The sequence below is a fragment of the Chiloscyllium plagiosum genome, chromosome 3 (genome assembly GCF_004010195.1).
Source record: "Chiloscyllium plagiosum isolate BGI_BamShark_2017 chromosome 3, ASM401019v2, whole genome shotgun sequence".
NCBI classification, from domain to species: domain Eukaryota; kingdom Metazoa; phylum Chordata; class Chondrichthyes; order Orectolobiformes; family Hemiscylliidae; genus Chiloscyllium; species Chiloscyllium plagiosum.
The window spans coordinates 131560655-131578360 of NC_057712.1; the positions used below are offsets into that span (position 1 = coordinate 131560655).

Consider the following 17706-nt stretch of genomic DNA (forward strand, 5'->3'; position numbering starts at 1 on the left):
TTTTGGTCGCCATACTATAGGTAGGATGTGGAGGCACTGGAATGGGTGCAGAGGAGGTTTACCAGGATGTTGCCTGGTATGGTAGGAAGTTCGTATGAGGAAAGGCTGAGGCACTTGGGGTTGTTTTCATTGGAGAAAAGAAGGTTTAGGGGTGACTTGATGATTAGGGGTTTAGATAGGGTTGACCATGAGAACCTTTTTCCATGTATGGAGTCAGCTATTACGAGGGGGCATAGCTTTAAATTAAGGGGGGGTAGATATAGGACTGAAGTTAGGGGTAGGTTCTTCACTCAGCGAGTCGTAAGTTCATGGAATGCCCTGCCAGTAGCAGTGGTGGACTCTCCCTCTTTATGGGCATTTAAGCGGGCATTGGATAGGTATATGGAGGATAGTGGGTTAGTATAGGTTAGGTGGGCTTGGATCGGCGCAACATCGAGGGCCAAAGGGCCTGTACTGCGCTGTATTCTTCTATGTTCTATGTTCTATGTTCTAAATTCTCTTTCATAAAACCAAGTTAACTCTGCCTGATTGAATTTGATTTTCTCAATCTTTGCTATGACTCTATTACTTCCTTAATAATGGATTCGAACATTTTTTCAATGATAGATGTTAGGCTAACTGCCTTCCTGCATTCTGTTTCTGATCTTTCTAGAATACAGGTGTTCCATTTATTGTTTACAACTCTTCAGGATTATAATCTTCCAAAATCTAGGCAATTTTGGAAGATTATAATCAATATAGCTACCGCTACAGATATTTCTTTTGAGACCTTAAGATGCAGACTATCAAGTCCAAATGATGTGATAACCTTTAGGAATTGTGGGAAAAGAACTGTCACCCTGCCAACCCATAATAGGCCCACAAAACCAAATTGGTCAAACTGTACCAAAACACCCAGAATGCCTCAGCAGGGACCAAGCAGACTGACAAGTGAAACTAGACAGCACTCGTAGACAAGTGAATTTACTTCAAGCACCCACTAACAATGACAGAGCACCACAGCTATCCCAAAGCCCTGAGGGCAGTTTCACAACCTAGCAATACCAAAGACACACAAAGAACAGGTCAGAGAGGCACCAGCAACAGCATTACTCCCAGTATAGGACAGTGGAAGCTTCAGAGGAGACATTAGCACCTACCTGCGAAGAGGAATGGAAGCTCCGAACTCACTGATACTGTCGGAATGTTGCTTTGTGTAGAGAATTAGGACATTCCTCCGACAACTGTTTTCGATTAGCATCATTGTAACTAGATTACTCCATTTCCAGTTACATTCCAGATGCACTGTATTTTCCCCATTTCTAATTACCCTCATTGTACAGGATTATTATAAAAACTGGCTTCTTCCTCAGCTCGAGGAAGAGAAATTCTGATCTACCTGCACAGACTGTCAGTTCTGTGTCGGCCTAGTCAATTTCTCTTCCAGTGATATTACTTGTAATAAACAGCATGTCAATTTCACCCGATCTGGTTTGTGTGGTCTCTACTTTATTGGGAAAATTTCTCCGACAGGCGTATTCGCTTTCCTGATAGCTTTACATTAGTTGTAGAGACTGTTTAAATTTCGTCCCTTCGTTTGTCTGTGATTTTATGTGATTAACCTCTGTATCAGCCACTCTGGCACTGAAACCTTCATTTTTAGCCTTTAGACCTCACTATAGCAATGGAGTCATGGTTTATTTCCCACATCTCTGCAAATGCCAGGTCAGCTAAAACTATATCATTCCAACCAATCCCATTCAGCCATCACTCATGTTGATTGACCTCCAGTTAAGAAATGCCTTGATTGATAATTCTTATCCTTGATTTCAAAAATCCATAACCGTTTTCCCCTTCCCTATCTCTGTAATCTCTTCAGTCCCATGGGTTTACAGCACATCTGCGTCACTGCAATCCGAGCAAAGTTTAATCACTCCATCTCCAGCTGCTTGGATCTTATGCTTCACAATTCCCAACCTAAACCTTTCCACTGCTCCGTCTTGTTTTACTTCTCTAATATTCTCCTTGTAACCTCCTACGTAGACTAAACTTTGTCATAACATCTCCTTGTATGGTTCAGTATTAAACATTATTTCAAACATTATTGTGAAATGCTTTGGAATGGTTTAATAGAGATACAAGTTGTTGCATATTTCCAAAATAATGATAAACTAAGTGCAATGTTCAGTCAGTAAATTATACAAAGCATAAAAAATAATAATGCTTCATGTTTATTGCCAGTGTGTAATGCTTTTGCAATTACAGGCACTTACCCTGGGGATTAAAGAACCCTGTCATCCAAAACACAGTGGGCCTGCCCTCAAATATCCAAGAGGAAAACTGTGCATTTCGCTCTAGGAATTCTGTGAACCAAAATCCCAAAGTAGTGGAATCCCAGGAAATCCTTTTCCACACCTCAGGGACACGAGCATTGTACATGTTATCCAAGGCATCTGTTAAATTCTGTAATGGAAAAGGAAGTGAGCATGGCATGTTATATAGAATCTAAGACTTGACCAGAAGTAGACAAATGATTGAAACAATATGTCTGCTTTTTCATTCACAAGGTATAACCATCACTGATAAGGCCAGCATTTATTGCCCATTCCTAACTGCACTTGAGAAACATATAGAAATATAGCAATTAGGAGCAAGAGTAGGCCATTTGGCCCTTTGAGCCACTTCCACCATTAATATGATCATGGTTCATCACCCAATTCATTCTCCTATTCCTGCTTCCTCCCTTTGATCTCTTTAGCCCTAAGAACTGTATCTAACTTATACTCTTAGTGTCATACAGCACAGAAACAAACCCTTCAGACCAACTCATCAGTGTCAACCAGAAATCCCGATCTGACCTCGTTCCATTTGCTAGCTTTTGGCCCATATCTGTCTATAGCCTTCCTATTCCTATACCCATCCATATGCCTTTTAAATGTTGAAACTGTAGCTGCCTCCAGCACTTCCGCTGGCAGCTCGTTTCATACACATGCCACCCTCCGTGTGAAAAGGTTGCCCCTCAGGTCCTTTATAAAACTTGCCTTAAACCCGAGGAAAAAGATCATAACTATTCATCTTATCCCTGCCCTTCATGATTTTATAAATTGCTATATGGTCACCTCTCAGCCTCTGACGCTCCAGGGAAAACAGCCCCAGCCTAGTCAGCTACCCCCTTTCTATAGCGCAAACCCTCCAGTTTCGGTAACATGCTCATAAACCTTTTCTACACCCTCTCAAGTTTAACAACATCCTTTCTATTGAAGGGCAACCAGAATTATAAGCAGTATTTTAAAAGTGGCCTCACCAATGTTCTGTACAGCTGTAAAATGAGATCCCAACTCCTATTCTCAATGTTCTGACTAATAAACGCAAGTGTGTCAAAGCCTCTTGACTACACTGCCTACCTGTGACTCCACTTTCAAGGAACTATGCACCTGCACCTCCAGGTCTAGTACTGAGGAGGGACATATTTGTGGTGCTAACTCTGCTAGTGAAGTGTTTCAATGTTTACCACATTCACATCTGGATGTGGCAGGATTGCAGAGCTTCGATCTGATCGGTTGGCTGTGCCAAAGCAGCTTGCATGACATCCACAAACATTCATTCCCTTTACCACCAAAGCAGTGTGGCAGACCATGTGTATTATCTACAAGGTGCACTGCAGTAACTCACTGGTGTTCTTTTGACAGCACCTTCCAAACTCACGATCTCTGGAGTCTAGAAGGACCAGAGAAACCAATGCACAGGAATACCATCATCAACAAGTTTCTTCCAAGTCACTCACCATCCTGACTTGGAACTATATCACTGTTTCTTTCCTATTGCTTTGTTAAAACCCTGGAATTCGCTTCATAACGAGAATGGAATAATGTAGGTTCGATTGGTTTCACAGGTTGGCACAATATCGAGGGCTGAAGGGCCTGTACTGCACTGTAATGTTCAATGTCGTATTATGCACACTGTCTGTGGGAAGAAGGTGCTGACAGGTCTATTTTAAATCTTTCTTTTCTCACCATAAAGGTATGTCTTCTAGTTTTAGACTCCCCTACTCTCGGGAAAGACCTTTGCTATTTACCTTATCTATGTCCCTCATGATTTTATAAATTTCTTTTAGGTCATACCTCATGCTCCCAGCCTGTCTAGCCTCTCCATATGACTCAAACCCTCCAGTTCTAGTAAAATCCTTGTAAATCTTTTCTGACCCCTCTCCTATTTTATCATACCCTTCCTCTAGCAGGGTAACAAAAACTTTACAGAGTACACCAAAAGTGGCCTCACCAAAGTCCTACACAACCTCAATAACAACATCCCAACTTCTAAACTCAATGGTCTGAGCAATGAAGGCAGGCGTGTACTGCAGCATTTCAAGAAGGCAGATCACCATCACAGTCTCCAGGGCAATTAGTTATCACAGCAAATTCTGACTGGGGTAGTAACGCCCAAACTCTACGAATGAGTAATAAAACAAAATTTGAATTGTGAGCTGCAGCTGTTGATAAGAGAGTTACACTGACCTCGCTCATGATGATGGTCCCCTCTATGGCCAGCTGTAAGTCATGCAGACAGTTCCGGAGCATTGAAATAACTTTCTGCATTCGATCAATTTCTTGCCGCAGAAAAATGTTCATGGAATTCAAAATTCCCATTTTTATGAGGCGAGCTTTCACCTGTCAAAACAAACAGGCTCTGTTACCATGATCAAATGTTTACAGTCACTGCTAGCTTTCTAAAGTGATATAGAAGATTGAAATAAAGGTGGGATTTGATAAGTGCTGCTTTCAAATGACTCCATGTTAATGTGTCATTTTGTCCTGGATAAAGGTGAAATATTTACTTCTGCACGAGAAGTTGTGTTGTGATAGCTTGCCCATTTTGATGGTTTGGTTAATTTCCTGGCTGGTTACATAAATAATTATTTAATGGGGAGAAAATTGGGGAAACATGCAGGACATTGAAAAGCTTAAACAGCATCCCCTACCCAAACGTAATTGTGGAAGTGGATGGTTATGGGCCAATGTTTCAAGAAGGGATATGAGGGAATCAAGTTCAGGGAAAGTCAACCCTTGGTATGTGAGGTCCTAGGGAAGGAATCTTTAAACTTCATTTAGCATTTGGTCATCAGACCCAAGCATCTGCCTATGGTCTTCATGGTTCAAACAATTTGGAGACCTCTTGCGATAATTTGCTTGAATGTATCAGGCTCTTGCTGGTATTTCAGATTTATAATAATTAAAATTGAGTATACATGCAATGAGAGGCATTACAGAAGAGCATTTAAAATTCTCATTAATTGCAATACAAAATTACTGAATAATAAACCATCAGGTCCAGGGAGGAATTAGGCCATTCAGCCATTCAAGTCTGCCCCACCAGTAGATCATGGCTGATATGTTTCTCAACCCCATTCTCCTGTATTCTCCCTGTAACTCTTGATCTCCTTACTAATCAAGAACTTTTCCAGCTCTGTCTTAAATACACTCAATGACTTGCCCAGACTTCTGTGGGAATGAATTCCTGAGATTCACCTCCCTTTGGCTGAAGAAATTCCTCTTCATCTCAGTCCTAAAGGGTATTCCCTTCACTCAGAGCCTGTGCCCCCAGGTCCTAGTCTCTCCTAGTAGTGGAAACATCTTCTCCATGTTCACTTTATCCCGGCCTCTCAATATTCTGTAAGTTTCAATCAAATCCCTCCTTATCATTCTAATTACCAACAAATACAGACCCAAAGTCCTCAACTGCTCCTCATATGACAAACCTTTCATCCCTGGGATCATTCTTGTAAACCTCCTTTGGCTACCCATCAATGCCAGCACATCCTTCCTTAGCTACAGGGCCCAAAACTGCTCACAATAATCCAAATGCAGTCTGACTAGAGTCTCATATAGCCTCAGCAATATATCTCTGCTCTTGGTCTAGTCCTCTTGAAATGAACAATAATTTGCCTTCCTAACTACCAACTGAATCTGCACATTAACCTTAAGAGAATCCTTAAGTCACTTTGTGCTTCAGATTTCCAAAGCCTTTACCCATTTAGAAAATAGTCTACATATCTATTCTTCTGACCAAAGTGCATAACCTTGCACTTTCCCACAGTGTATAGTATCTACCACTTCTTTGCCCATTCTCCTAACCTGTCCAAGTCTTTCTGCAGCCTCCCCAATTCCTCAACATCACCTGTTCCTCCAATATCTTTGTGTCATCTGCAAACTTAGCAACAATACCCTCAGTTCCTTTGTCCAGATTATGAATATTTAATGTGAATAGTTGTGGCCCCAATGCTGACCCCGCGGAATTTCACTAGTCACTGGGTGCCATCCTGAAAAAGATCCCTTTATTCCCACTCTCTGCCTTCTGCCAGACAGCCTATCATTTATTAATGCCAGTACCTTGCTCCTAACACCATGGGCTTTTAGATTATTTAGCAGCCTCCTGTGCAATTCCTTGTCAAAGGCCTCCTGGAAATTACCTCCTCAAAAAATTCTAATCGATTTGTTAGGCATGATAACCCTTTAACGAAGCCATGCTGACTCAACCCTATTTTAATACTCACTTCCAAGTAGTCTGTAATTTTATCCGTAATAATGGTGCTGAAAATCTTACCAATAACCGAAGGGAAGCTAACCGGCCTATAGTTTCCTGTCTTCTGCTTTGCTCCTTTCTTAAATAGGTGTGTTACATTACCCTGAAAACGACAAATGCTGGAGATCACAGAGGGTCAGACAGCATCCATGGAGAGATAGCAAGCTATTGTTTCAAGTCTAGACAACTCTTCACAAGAGCTCCGATGAAGAGCCATCTAGCACCGAAACGTTAGCTTGCTCTCTCTCCATGGATGCTACCTGGTCTGCTGTGATCTCCAGCATGTTTTGCTTTCAGTACAGATTCCAGCATCTGCTGTAATTTGTTCCTGCATTGTATTACATTAGCCATTTTCCAGTTCTCCAGAAGAATTTTAATGGAACTTCACATTCATTTCCAGTTTAGATAATCTTTATTAAAATAAACTGAATGTACCTTGCTGAGACTAATTAATAGCTGAAAGCTTCAATCTTGTTAAATGATGCCATGCATTAATTGAAATAATTTTAGAATTAATATATCCACAAGAGAATCTCCAAAAGCAGTTCATTTTTCTCTGTCATTTCAAGAAAATCAAAGATGTAGCATATGCTTTTGAGAGGTCAAATATGAATAAAACTTTAATTTAAATCATGATCGTAAAATACCTCATGTGCCAAGTAATCAGGGGGCAGCTTTCGCAGCATACTGTCAGCCAACTTAAAGACAGTGGCTTCTCGAGTCTCTCCTCCTCCTCCAGAAGTTTCTTTCGGCTGAATATTGGTGATTGTGTTGAGAATTTCAGCTGCAGTATTACTCTGGTACCTGAAGAAAAAGACAGCAATGAATGTTGGTGCTTCTTTGAAGATTTGAGAATGATGCTTGTTTCCTTAGCCAGCATTTTGGGTTCCTTTTAGCAATTTGCAGCCAATGATCGTAACTTGTCAGTGCGCTGCTCTGATTATTCCACTGGTTTAGGTCAGGACTTAAAGCATCTAATCACTGTCGGGGACAGAAAAGGTTTACCAGGATGTTAGGTGATATTAGTTATGAAGAAAGATTGGATAGTCGGAGATTGTTTTCACTGGAATGCAGGAGTTTGAGGGGCGAACTGATTGAAGTTTGTAAGAGTGTGAATGGCATGGATAGAGTGGAAAGTATGAGGCTTTTTCTCAGGGTGGGAGGGGTCAGTTACTAGTTCAAGGTGAGGGAGGAAGGGAGCATTTAAAGGAGATGTGTGAGACACATTTTTCACACAAATGGTGCCTGCAAAGTTCTGGCAGAGGAGGTGGTGGAAGCAGGCACGATAACAGCATTCAAAAAACAAATGGATGAATACACAATTAGGAAGAGAATAGAGGGCCACAGATCCTGTAAGTGAAGACAGTTTTAGTATAGAAGGGCAAAACATGTTTTGGTGCAAATTGGAGGGCTCAAGGCTTGTTTCTGTGCTGTATTGATCTTTGTTCTTGGTTCACATTCATGAGTTTCATCTTTAGTTTGTGAAGTTTGTCAGTCTCAGGAAAGACATGACTAGGGAAGTTAACATTGGCCACAATGCCTGAAGATTGGGTAGTAGACAATTGGTTTAGGTTTCTGCCTCTGATGGCTAGCCAATGATTTGTGTTGGAAGTACATCTGGATAAGACTTTTAAAAAAAGTAAATTGCTGGAAATAATCAATGAATGATTGCTGGGCCCCTTGCTGAGATATTTGTGTCAGCGATAGCCATGGTTGAGGTGCCAGGGAATGGAGAGTGGCTAATGTGGTGCCATTGTTAATAAAAGGTAGTAAGGTAAAAACAGGGAACTATAGACTGGTGAGCCTGACATCAATGATAGGTACTTACTGGAGAGGATTCTGAGGTACAGGATTTACATGTATTTATAAAGATAAGGACTGATTAGGGGCAGCCAACATGGCTTAGTGCATGGGAAATCATGTCTCACTAACTTGATTGAGTTTTTTGAAGAAATGACAAAGAAGATTGATGAAGACAAAATGGTGAATGCTGTTCATATGGACTTCAGCAAGGCAATTGACAAGGTTCTGCATGGTGGACTGGTTAGATTAGACTCCCTACAGTATGGAAACAGGCCCTTCGGCCCAACAAGTCCACATCGACCCTCCAAAGAGTAACCCACCCAAACCCATTCCCCCACCCTAAATTTACCCCTAACACTACGGGCAACTTAGCATGGCCAATCCACCTGACCTGCATATCTTTGGATTGTGGGAGGAAACCAGACCATCCAGAGGAAACCCACACAGGCACGGGGAAAATGTGCAAACTCCGCACACAGTCGCCCAAGGCAGGAATCAAACCCAGGTCCCTGGAACTGTGAGGCAGCAGTGCTAACCACTGAGCCACTGTGTCGATCACTTGGAATCCAGGGAGAGCTAGCCACTTGGCACAAATTGGTTTGAAGTTCAGAGACAGAGTAGTGTTAGAGGGTTTTCAGACTGGAGGCCTGTGACCAGCAGTGGGCTGCAAAGATCGGTGCTGGGTCCACAGCTTTGTGTCATTTATATGAATGATTTGCATGTGAATATAGGAGAAATGGTTAGTTAGTTTGCAGATGAACCAAAATTAGTGGCGTAGTGACTGTGGCGACTGACTGTGTGGAGTTTGCACGTTCTCCCCGTGTCTGCGTGGGTTTCCTCCGGGTGCTCCGGTTTCCTCCCACAGTCCAAAGATGTGCAGGGTCAGGTGAATTGGCCATACTAAATTGCCCGTAGTGTTAGGTAAGGGGTAAATGTAGGGGTATGGGTGGGTTTCGCTTCGGCGGGTCGGTGTGGACTTGTTGGGCCGAAGGGCCTGTTTCCACACTGTAATCTAATCTAATCTAATCTAATCTAAAGTGGACAGTGAAGAAAGTTATCTCAGAGTACAATGGAACCCTGATCAGATGGGCAAAGGAGTGGCAGATGGAGTTAATTTAGATAAATGTAAGGTGTTGTATTTTGGAAAGGCAAATCAGAGCAGGACTTATACACTCGATGGTAGGGTCCTGGGGAGTGTTGCTGAAGAAAGAGACTTTGGGATGCAGGTTCATAGTTCCTTGAAAGTGGAGTCGTGGGGAAACAGGATAGTGAAGAAGGTATTTGGTGCGCTCTTCTTTATTAGTCAGTGCACTGAGTATAGGAGTTGGGAGGTCATGTTATGGCTGTCCAGGACATATGGTAAGGCCACTTTTGGTATACTGCACTCATTTCTGGTCTCCCTGCTAAATGAAAGATGTTGTTTAACTTGAAAGGTTTCAGAAAAGATTCACAAGATTTACTGGAGTGTTTGAGCTATAGGGAGAGGCTGACTGGCTATTTTCCCTGGAGCTTCGGAGGCTGAGGGGTGACTTCACAGAGGTTTGTACAGTCATGAAGGGCATGGACAGGATGAATAGCCAAGATTTTTTCTCCAGGGTAGGAGAGTCCAAAGCTAGAGGGTACAGGTTTAGGGTGAGATGAAAAAGATTTAAAAGGGACCTAAGGGACAATATTTTCATGCCAAGAGTGGTGCATTTATGGCATTTGCTGCCAGAGGAAGTGATGGAGACTGGCACAATTGCAACATTTAAAAGGCATCTGGATGAGTACATGAATAGGAAGAATATAAAGGGATATTGGCCAAATGCTGGCAAATGGGGCTAGCTTAATTTAGGTTTTGTGGCCAGCATGGACAAATTGGACTTAAGGATCTATTTCCATGCAGTGCAATTCGATGACTCTATGATTCTATAAATCAGGCAGCATCTGCGGGAGAGGAATAGAATTAAAATTTCAAGTTGATAATTTTTCAGAATTGAAGAACAATAGAAATGTAAACATTTTATTGCATTTCTGTGTGCATTTTCTTCTAACTTGATACTGAGGCTTATCTAAGTTATTGATCATGGTTAGTTAATTATGTAAGTGACGTTTTACCTTGTGAGAGCATAATCTGTGTTTGTGTCATATGCAAACAGTTTTCAGGGAGTTTAAGTTTAGCTATTTAATAGTTCAACGTAGTTTACCTCAAGCAAATTCCTTTGAAGCTTGTCTTAGAGTCATAGAGCTGTACAGCACGGAAACAGACCCTTTGGTGCCGACCAGATATCCTAAATTAATCCAGTCCCATTTGCCAGCACTTGGCCCATATCCCTCCGAACCCTTCCTATTCATGTACCCATCCAGATGCCTTTTAAATGTTGTAATTGTACCAGCTTCCACCACTTCCTCTGGCAGCTCATTCCATGCATGTACCACCACCTGCATAAAAACGTTGCCCTTTTGGTCCCTTTTAAATCTTTCCCCTCTCATTCTAACCCTACATACTCTAGTTCTGGACTCCCCCACACCAGGGAAAAGACTTTGCCTATTTATCCTATCCATGCCCCAAATGATCTTATATATCTCTATAAGTTCACCCCTCAGATTCCAATGCTCCAGGGAAAACTGCCCCAGCCTATTCAACATCTCCCTTTGGCTCAAACACTCCAACCCTGGCAACATTCTTGTTCATCTTTTCTGAACTCTTCCAAGTTTCACAACATCCTTCCTATACGAGGAAGACCAGAATTGCACACATCATTTCAAAAGTGGCCTAACCAATGTCCTGTTCAGCTGTAACAGACCTTCCAACTCCTATACTCAATGCTCTGACCAATAAAGGAAAGCATACCAAACTCCTTTTCCACTATCCTCTCCACCTGCGACTTCACTTTCAAGGAACTATGAACCTGCACTCCAAGGTCTCTTTGTTCAGCAAAATCCCCAGGACCTTACTATTAAGTGTATAAGTCTTGTCCTGATTTGCCTTTCCAAAAGGCAGCACCTCACATTTATCTAAATTAAACTCCATCTGCCACTCCTCAACCCAATTGACCATCTGATCAAGATCCCGTTGTACTCTGAGGTAACCTTCTTCATTGTCCACTAATCTCTAATTTTGGTGTTATCTGCAAACTTAAGTAACTTAAACTTGGAACTTTTATTCTGAGATTCTTCTATTAAATCTAATGGCCTGAATGTTTCAGTCATCAGCTCTGGAAATCTTTTTAAAAAATTTTGTTGTATGTTAGAAGATTTCATTGTGAGAGAAAAACTATTTTAGCTTCTTAATAAAGTCCAGTGGTGTGAGCAAACAATTAACTTTACAATCTATGAACTATAAGATTTCATGTGATCGGGTTAGCAATTCAGATAGATAGTTGGAATGAAGAGATTGTCCTGTGGTATGATATTAGTAGACTAAGTAGATACTCACTAGAGTTCAGCAGATTTCGAGGTGATCTCATTGAAACACTAAATTCTTATGGGCCTTGACAAGGTTCAGGATTGAGAAGGTTCAGAAATTTGGTTGGGGTGTCTAACCAGGGTTTACATAAAGCAAAAAGGCCATAAGACATAGGAGTAGAGGTAGCCCATTGAGTCTAATCTATGATTTAATGAGATCACAACTGATCTGATAAACCTCGGCTTCACTTTTCTGCCTTTTTCCCAGAACCTTTCATTCCCTTAATGGTTAAAAATCTGTCTATCTCAGCCTTGAATATACTTAACAACCCATCTCTACAGCTCTCTGCGCTAAAGAATTTCACAGAGTCACTACCATCTGAGAGAAGAAATTATTCCTCAGTGCGATCTTAAGTGTGTGACCCCTTATTTTGAGAATATTCCCTTTGGTCCTACACTCTCCCACAAGAGGGAAAATCTTTTTGCATCTACCAGGTAAAGATCCCTAAGAACCTTATATGTTTCAATAGGTCACCTCTCATTCTTCTAAATTCTCATGAGTTTAGGCCCAAACTGGGATCAACCTCAACCTCACCTCAGAAGACAGTCCCTCAATTTCTGGGGTCAACCTAGTGAACCTTCTCCAATCCCAGTATATCTTTCAGTAGATAAGGTACCAAAAGATTAAAGGATCAGCCATGGCCTTACTGAATTTCAGAACAGACTGGAGGCACTAAAGACTTCTTCAGCTCCTGTTTCTTATGTTCTTATAATTATTTGTTTAAATTGCTTGATGCAGTCACTGGACTGGATAGCTGCAGATCAGCTTGACTCAGCAGCAGAGATCGATTAAAAGAGGAAAGATCAATCCTCTCACCAAATCTACAGAATCCATTCTATTCTTTTTTTAAAAGTGTATTTCTCATGAAAAAAATAGAATTTTTAATATTACAACAAATACAAAACAATACAATTCAAAACAGTACAAAAAAAACCCGAGAAAAAAGTTAAAAAAACACAATCCGACCTCATGGAAAGAACAAAGGACAAAGAAAATTTACAGTCCAGGAACAGGCCCTTTGGCCCTCCAAGTCTGAACCGATCCAAATGTCCTGTCTAAACCTGTTGGCCAATTCCTAAGCATCTGTATCCCTCTACTCCCCATCTACTCATGCATTTATCCAGACACATCTTAAATGAATCTACCGTGCCTGCCTCTACCACCTCTACTGGCAACGTGTTCCAAATGCCCACCACCCTCTGTGTGAAGTATCCCCCTTAAACTTTCCACCTCTCACCTTGAAAGTGTGGCCTCTCGTTATTGAATCCTTCACCCTGGGAAAAACCTTGTCTCTATCCACCCTGTCTATACCCTTCATGATTTTGTACAAATGTATGAACACATATAGAAAAATATAGAATAAAAAAAACTAGCTATCAAACAAAATAAATAATAACCAACAACAAACTAATAAATAGTAATAACTCAATTCAGCCAAATAAGACACTCATATGTTCACAGTTCCTCCTCCCTGGATATTGGACTCATAAAGCACAATCATTAATGCTATATGAAAGTCTTTGTTAGTGGGCAGATAAATCTGTGTTAGGGTATTCCAAAAAGTGCTGCCATGACTTATAAAAATTCTCAGTTTTGTGGTGTACCATACTTGTGAGAAAATCCAAGGGAATATGCTCCATAATAATCTTCCACCAACGCAATAGGCCCGGGGGGGTTTTTGGATACCCAACCTAGCAAGATATACTTCTTTATGCAAAAAGTGAGAATATTGAAAAGCTTTTTCTTATGCGCATCTGCAGGGAACACAATGGGCAGGCCCAGGAGAAGAGAGATCAGGTCCTTCTCCACCCTTACACCCAAAATTCTCTCCATTGCACCCCGCCACAGCATTCCAGTATATTTGAAGCCTATTGCATGACCAGAGACAATAAGTAAGAGTGCCCGTACAGACCTTGCACTTAGGACATGCTGAAGATACCCCTGGTTTAAATTTTGACAAATAGTCCTGAGCCAAATGGACCCTGTAGAGAATCTTCAATTGTAAAGCGTGGGTCCTATTGCAAATTAATATCTTTCTTGCCTTTTTCTAAATATATTCTCATGCCTCTGAGGAGACTTCAACACTTAGCTCTCTCTCCCACATCCTGCAGAGTCGATCAAACTCATCTGAGGAGGCACCCCTAATTGATGATATAAAGTGCTGACAGAAAATGTACTCTTAGAACTGAGCACCCCCTCTCTTGATGTCGGATTTGTAGGATCGGTCAAAAATGTAGTCTTTTTTTGTATAAAATCCCTAACTTGAAAAAATCGAAAGAGGCTTCTGTTAGGTAGCTTGTATTTCCATTTTAACTGATCGATGGACATAATTTTGTTTCCTTCAAGTAAATTGGTCATGCAAGACACAAGCTACCCAACGTTTGAATCCTGAATCTATCATCCCCGGTTGAAGACCCGTCATACCCACTAAAGGTATAACAGAAGATATTTTGCCAATATTGCCTTCCCTCTGCCGAATTGCCCTCTATGCTTTAACAGTATGGATAACTATTGGGTTATAGCAATATTCCCTAACTGTCCTCATTTCGTCCATAACAACAAGCTAGTAAAGGGGCTTCGATATCTAACCATATTGAAAGAGGGTCCCCACAAGCCCAATCACTTACGTAGGATAAAAGTGAGCTTAGTTGGTAGCTTTTAATGTCCGGAAGGTCCACTCCCCCCAATCTGTGAGGCAGTTGCAGTTTAGCTAATTTAATGAGGGGCTGCTTACAATGCCAAATAAAGGAGCTGAACCAGCTGTTCAGTCTCCTAAATATTTGCACATTGAAAATCAGGAGGAGCATCTGTATAGGGTATAGCAAACAGAGGAGGATATTCATCTTAATAAGCACTATCCGACCCATCCACAAGACTGGAAGTGTCTCCCATCTTTGAAGGTCTTGTTTGATTTTGTCAAATAATTAACAAAATTGGCTTTGAACAGCCAATCCAGAACAGGAGTAATGAATATGCCCAAATACACAAAACCTCCCTGTGACCACTTAAATAGGGATCAATATTCACCCTCAAGATCTTGCACCTTCGTAAGACCACCGATAGGCATAGCCTCTGATTTTGCAGAATTAATCTTGCACCCAAAAAGGCGCCAAATGCACAGATGCATTGTATCAGGGAAGGCACTGAAACTGCTGGATTTGACAAAAAAATTAGGACATTGTCTGCGTACAACGAAATCTTATGTAAGTTTGATCCCACTTCTGGATCCCACATTATATTAGGATCCCTACGAATGGCCTCTGTATTGAGGCCATTCAATACAGAGGCCATATGTTCAATCACCAACGTAAAAAGCAGTACTGAAAGGGGACAGACAGCCCTGCTGGTTGCCCCTAAAATGTTAAAATTGCTTGATCGTACCCCATTGGTGATGACCGCAGCGAGACGGCCACTGTAGAGAACCTTTACCCATCTTATAAAGACTTTGCCCAAATCAAACCGCTCCAGAGTATAAAAAAGGTACAGCCACTCAACTCGGTCAAATGCCTTCTCTGCATCTAGAAAAATCACCAATCCCTGTATTGACTGTTGTTGACAAGCTTGGATTACATCAAGCAGTCTCCTCACATTATTGGAGGATCTGCGGCCCTTTGTGAAGCCTGTCTGATCCTCTTTAACTATAGTGGGTAACACAGTCTCCAGCCTTAATGCGAGAGTTTTAGAGAGGATTTTAAAGTCCGCATTTAAGAATGAAATGGATCTGCACGAAGCACAGTCCTCAAGGACCTTCCATTTTTAAGAATAAGTGAAATATTGGCCTTTCTCAGGGTAGGCGGGAGACAATCATGGCTGTATGAGTCATTAAATATATTGAGCATCAGGCCTGACAGTATGCTTATAAATTCCTTATAGAATTTGCTGGGAAGTCCATCAGGATTGGGCGGCTTTCCACTCTGAAGCTTCCTGCACCTCTTGCTCTGATAAGGGAGAATTGGGAAAAGACTCTTGCTTGGGACTCACACCCGGGAGCTCCAGATCCTTAAAAAAAGATTCATTTGGCTCACTCCTCCTCACAACCCTCAGATTGGTATAACATGAGTAAAATCTCAGGAATGCCACATTAATCTTTTTGGAGTCACATGTTATGTTCCCAGACCCTTCCCTAATCGTCGTAATGGCTTCTGGGCACTCCTTTTCCTGGCAAGATATGCTAAGTATTTGCCTGATCTGTCATCATGCTCATGTAACTTTGCTTTGCAAAGGTAAGCTCCTTCTTTGCCATCTGCTTGAGCACGGCATTCAATACAGACTGCAGCGCCATAATCCTCTGTAGTTTGATCAACGGGGGCCTGTCAAAGTAAGCCTTCTTGGCTGTCTTCAACCGTGCTTCGAGGAGATGTTGCTGCTCAGCCTTCTGCCACTTCCTACTGGCAGAGTAGGAAATAACTAACCCCCGGCATAGGCTTTGGCAGTTTCCCCAAGGATGGATGGACTACTAACTGAGCCTGAGTTAATGTCGAGGAATGCCCGAAATTCCCTAGAGAAATACTTCACAAACTTATTATCCGTGAGGATAAAGAGAAGCATTTGCCTGTGCCTTGAACACACTGTAACGTCCTTAATCTTAACCAACAGGTACACTGGAGTGTGATCGGAGATGGTAATATTACCAATCATACAAGATGCCACCAAGTCCTGGGCTGCCACTGGGGTCAGAAAAAAAATCAATCCTGGATGACATTTGTGCGGATTGGAAAAAAACATAAAATTCCTGCCTGTAGGGTATAGACTCCTCCTGATGTCCACTAATCCTAACGCCACACACACATCCATTAGTTGTTTAGTTTGTACAGAGGGTATCGGGGGACCTTTGGGCAACCTGTCTACTGTGGGGTCCATGAGACAGTTAAAATCTCCCTCTATAATGATATGCTGGAACTCAAGACTGATCAGTTTAGAAAATGCATCTACCAAAACTTTGAGGGGATGAGCTGGAGGGCAATAAACATTTAAAACACCATATTCTTCCCCATTTATCAAGGCTTTAAGAATTACAAAACTCTCCTGTCTGTCTTTAACACACCCGAGTAACTTAAATGGGAGATTTCTCTTAACCAATATAGCCACTCCCCTACTTCTGGTAATAAAAGATAAAAAGTAAACCTGATCAAAGCTATTCCGCTGTAGTTTCAAATGTAGACATAACTTTCTGCAATAACATTTAAATTCCAGAGAGGAGGAATTTGAACCACAAATTGCTGAGCCTTAGTGTCACATGACCCATCAAACATAAAAATTACATAAACTAAAACTACTATATTTAACAAACCTACAAAACTATAAAAGATTAAAATCAACAAAAACCAAAAAACAAACCAACGTAGAAAGCGCCAATGGCGTTAAATAGGGGAACTCACCGCCTGCCCAAAAGGGGCAACTACCCATCCAAAACTGCCCATAAGTAGGCATCTAGCCATCACAGCTGAAAATGTGTTGCTGGAAAAGCGCAGCAGGTCAGGCAGCATCCAGGGAACAGGAGAATCGACGTTTCGGGCATAAGCCCTTCTTAAGGCTTATGCCCGAAACGTCGATTCTCCTGTTCCCTGAATGCTGCCTGACCTGCTGCGCTTTTCCAGCAACATATTTTTAGCTCTGATCTCCAGCATCTGCAGACCTCACTTTCTCCATCTAGCCATCATAACCATTTTCCCTCCTCCTAGCTAGAGCCATATGAAAACACAAGCAGAAAAGAAAGTAAATACACCATAGAATAGCAATATGAATAAAAGGGATAAATAACCCACACATTCTTTGGTATAACTTAACCTAGAAATTAAAAGTACACATCTCAACCGCTGCCAAACATATGTGAAACCAAATTATTACCATTAGGCAAAAAAGGAAAAGAAAGCTCTAACTGGACTTGCTCTTTTTTT

The 17706-nt window shown here is 41.5% G+C and overlaps 1 protein-coding gene across 1 annotated transcript in view; it reads right to left on the minus strand.

The window, feature by feature from the left end:
* The window catches only part of LOC122540179 (dynein axonemal heavy chain 8-like), a 1249383-nt gene that overhangs the window by 11088 nt on the left and 1220589 nt on the right, over positions 1–17706 (minus strand). The window contains exons 88-90 of the mRNA XM_043675521.1: positions 7206–7362; positions 4494–4646; positions 2253–2442 (exon numbers count right to left, since the gene is read on the minus strand). Coding sequence (XP_043531456.1) covers positions 2253–2442; positions 4494–4646; positions 7206–7362 — 500 coding nt within the window. The remainder of the gene's footprint in view (positions 1–2252; positions 2443–4493; positions 4647–7205; positions 7363–17706) is intronic.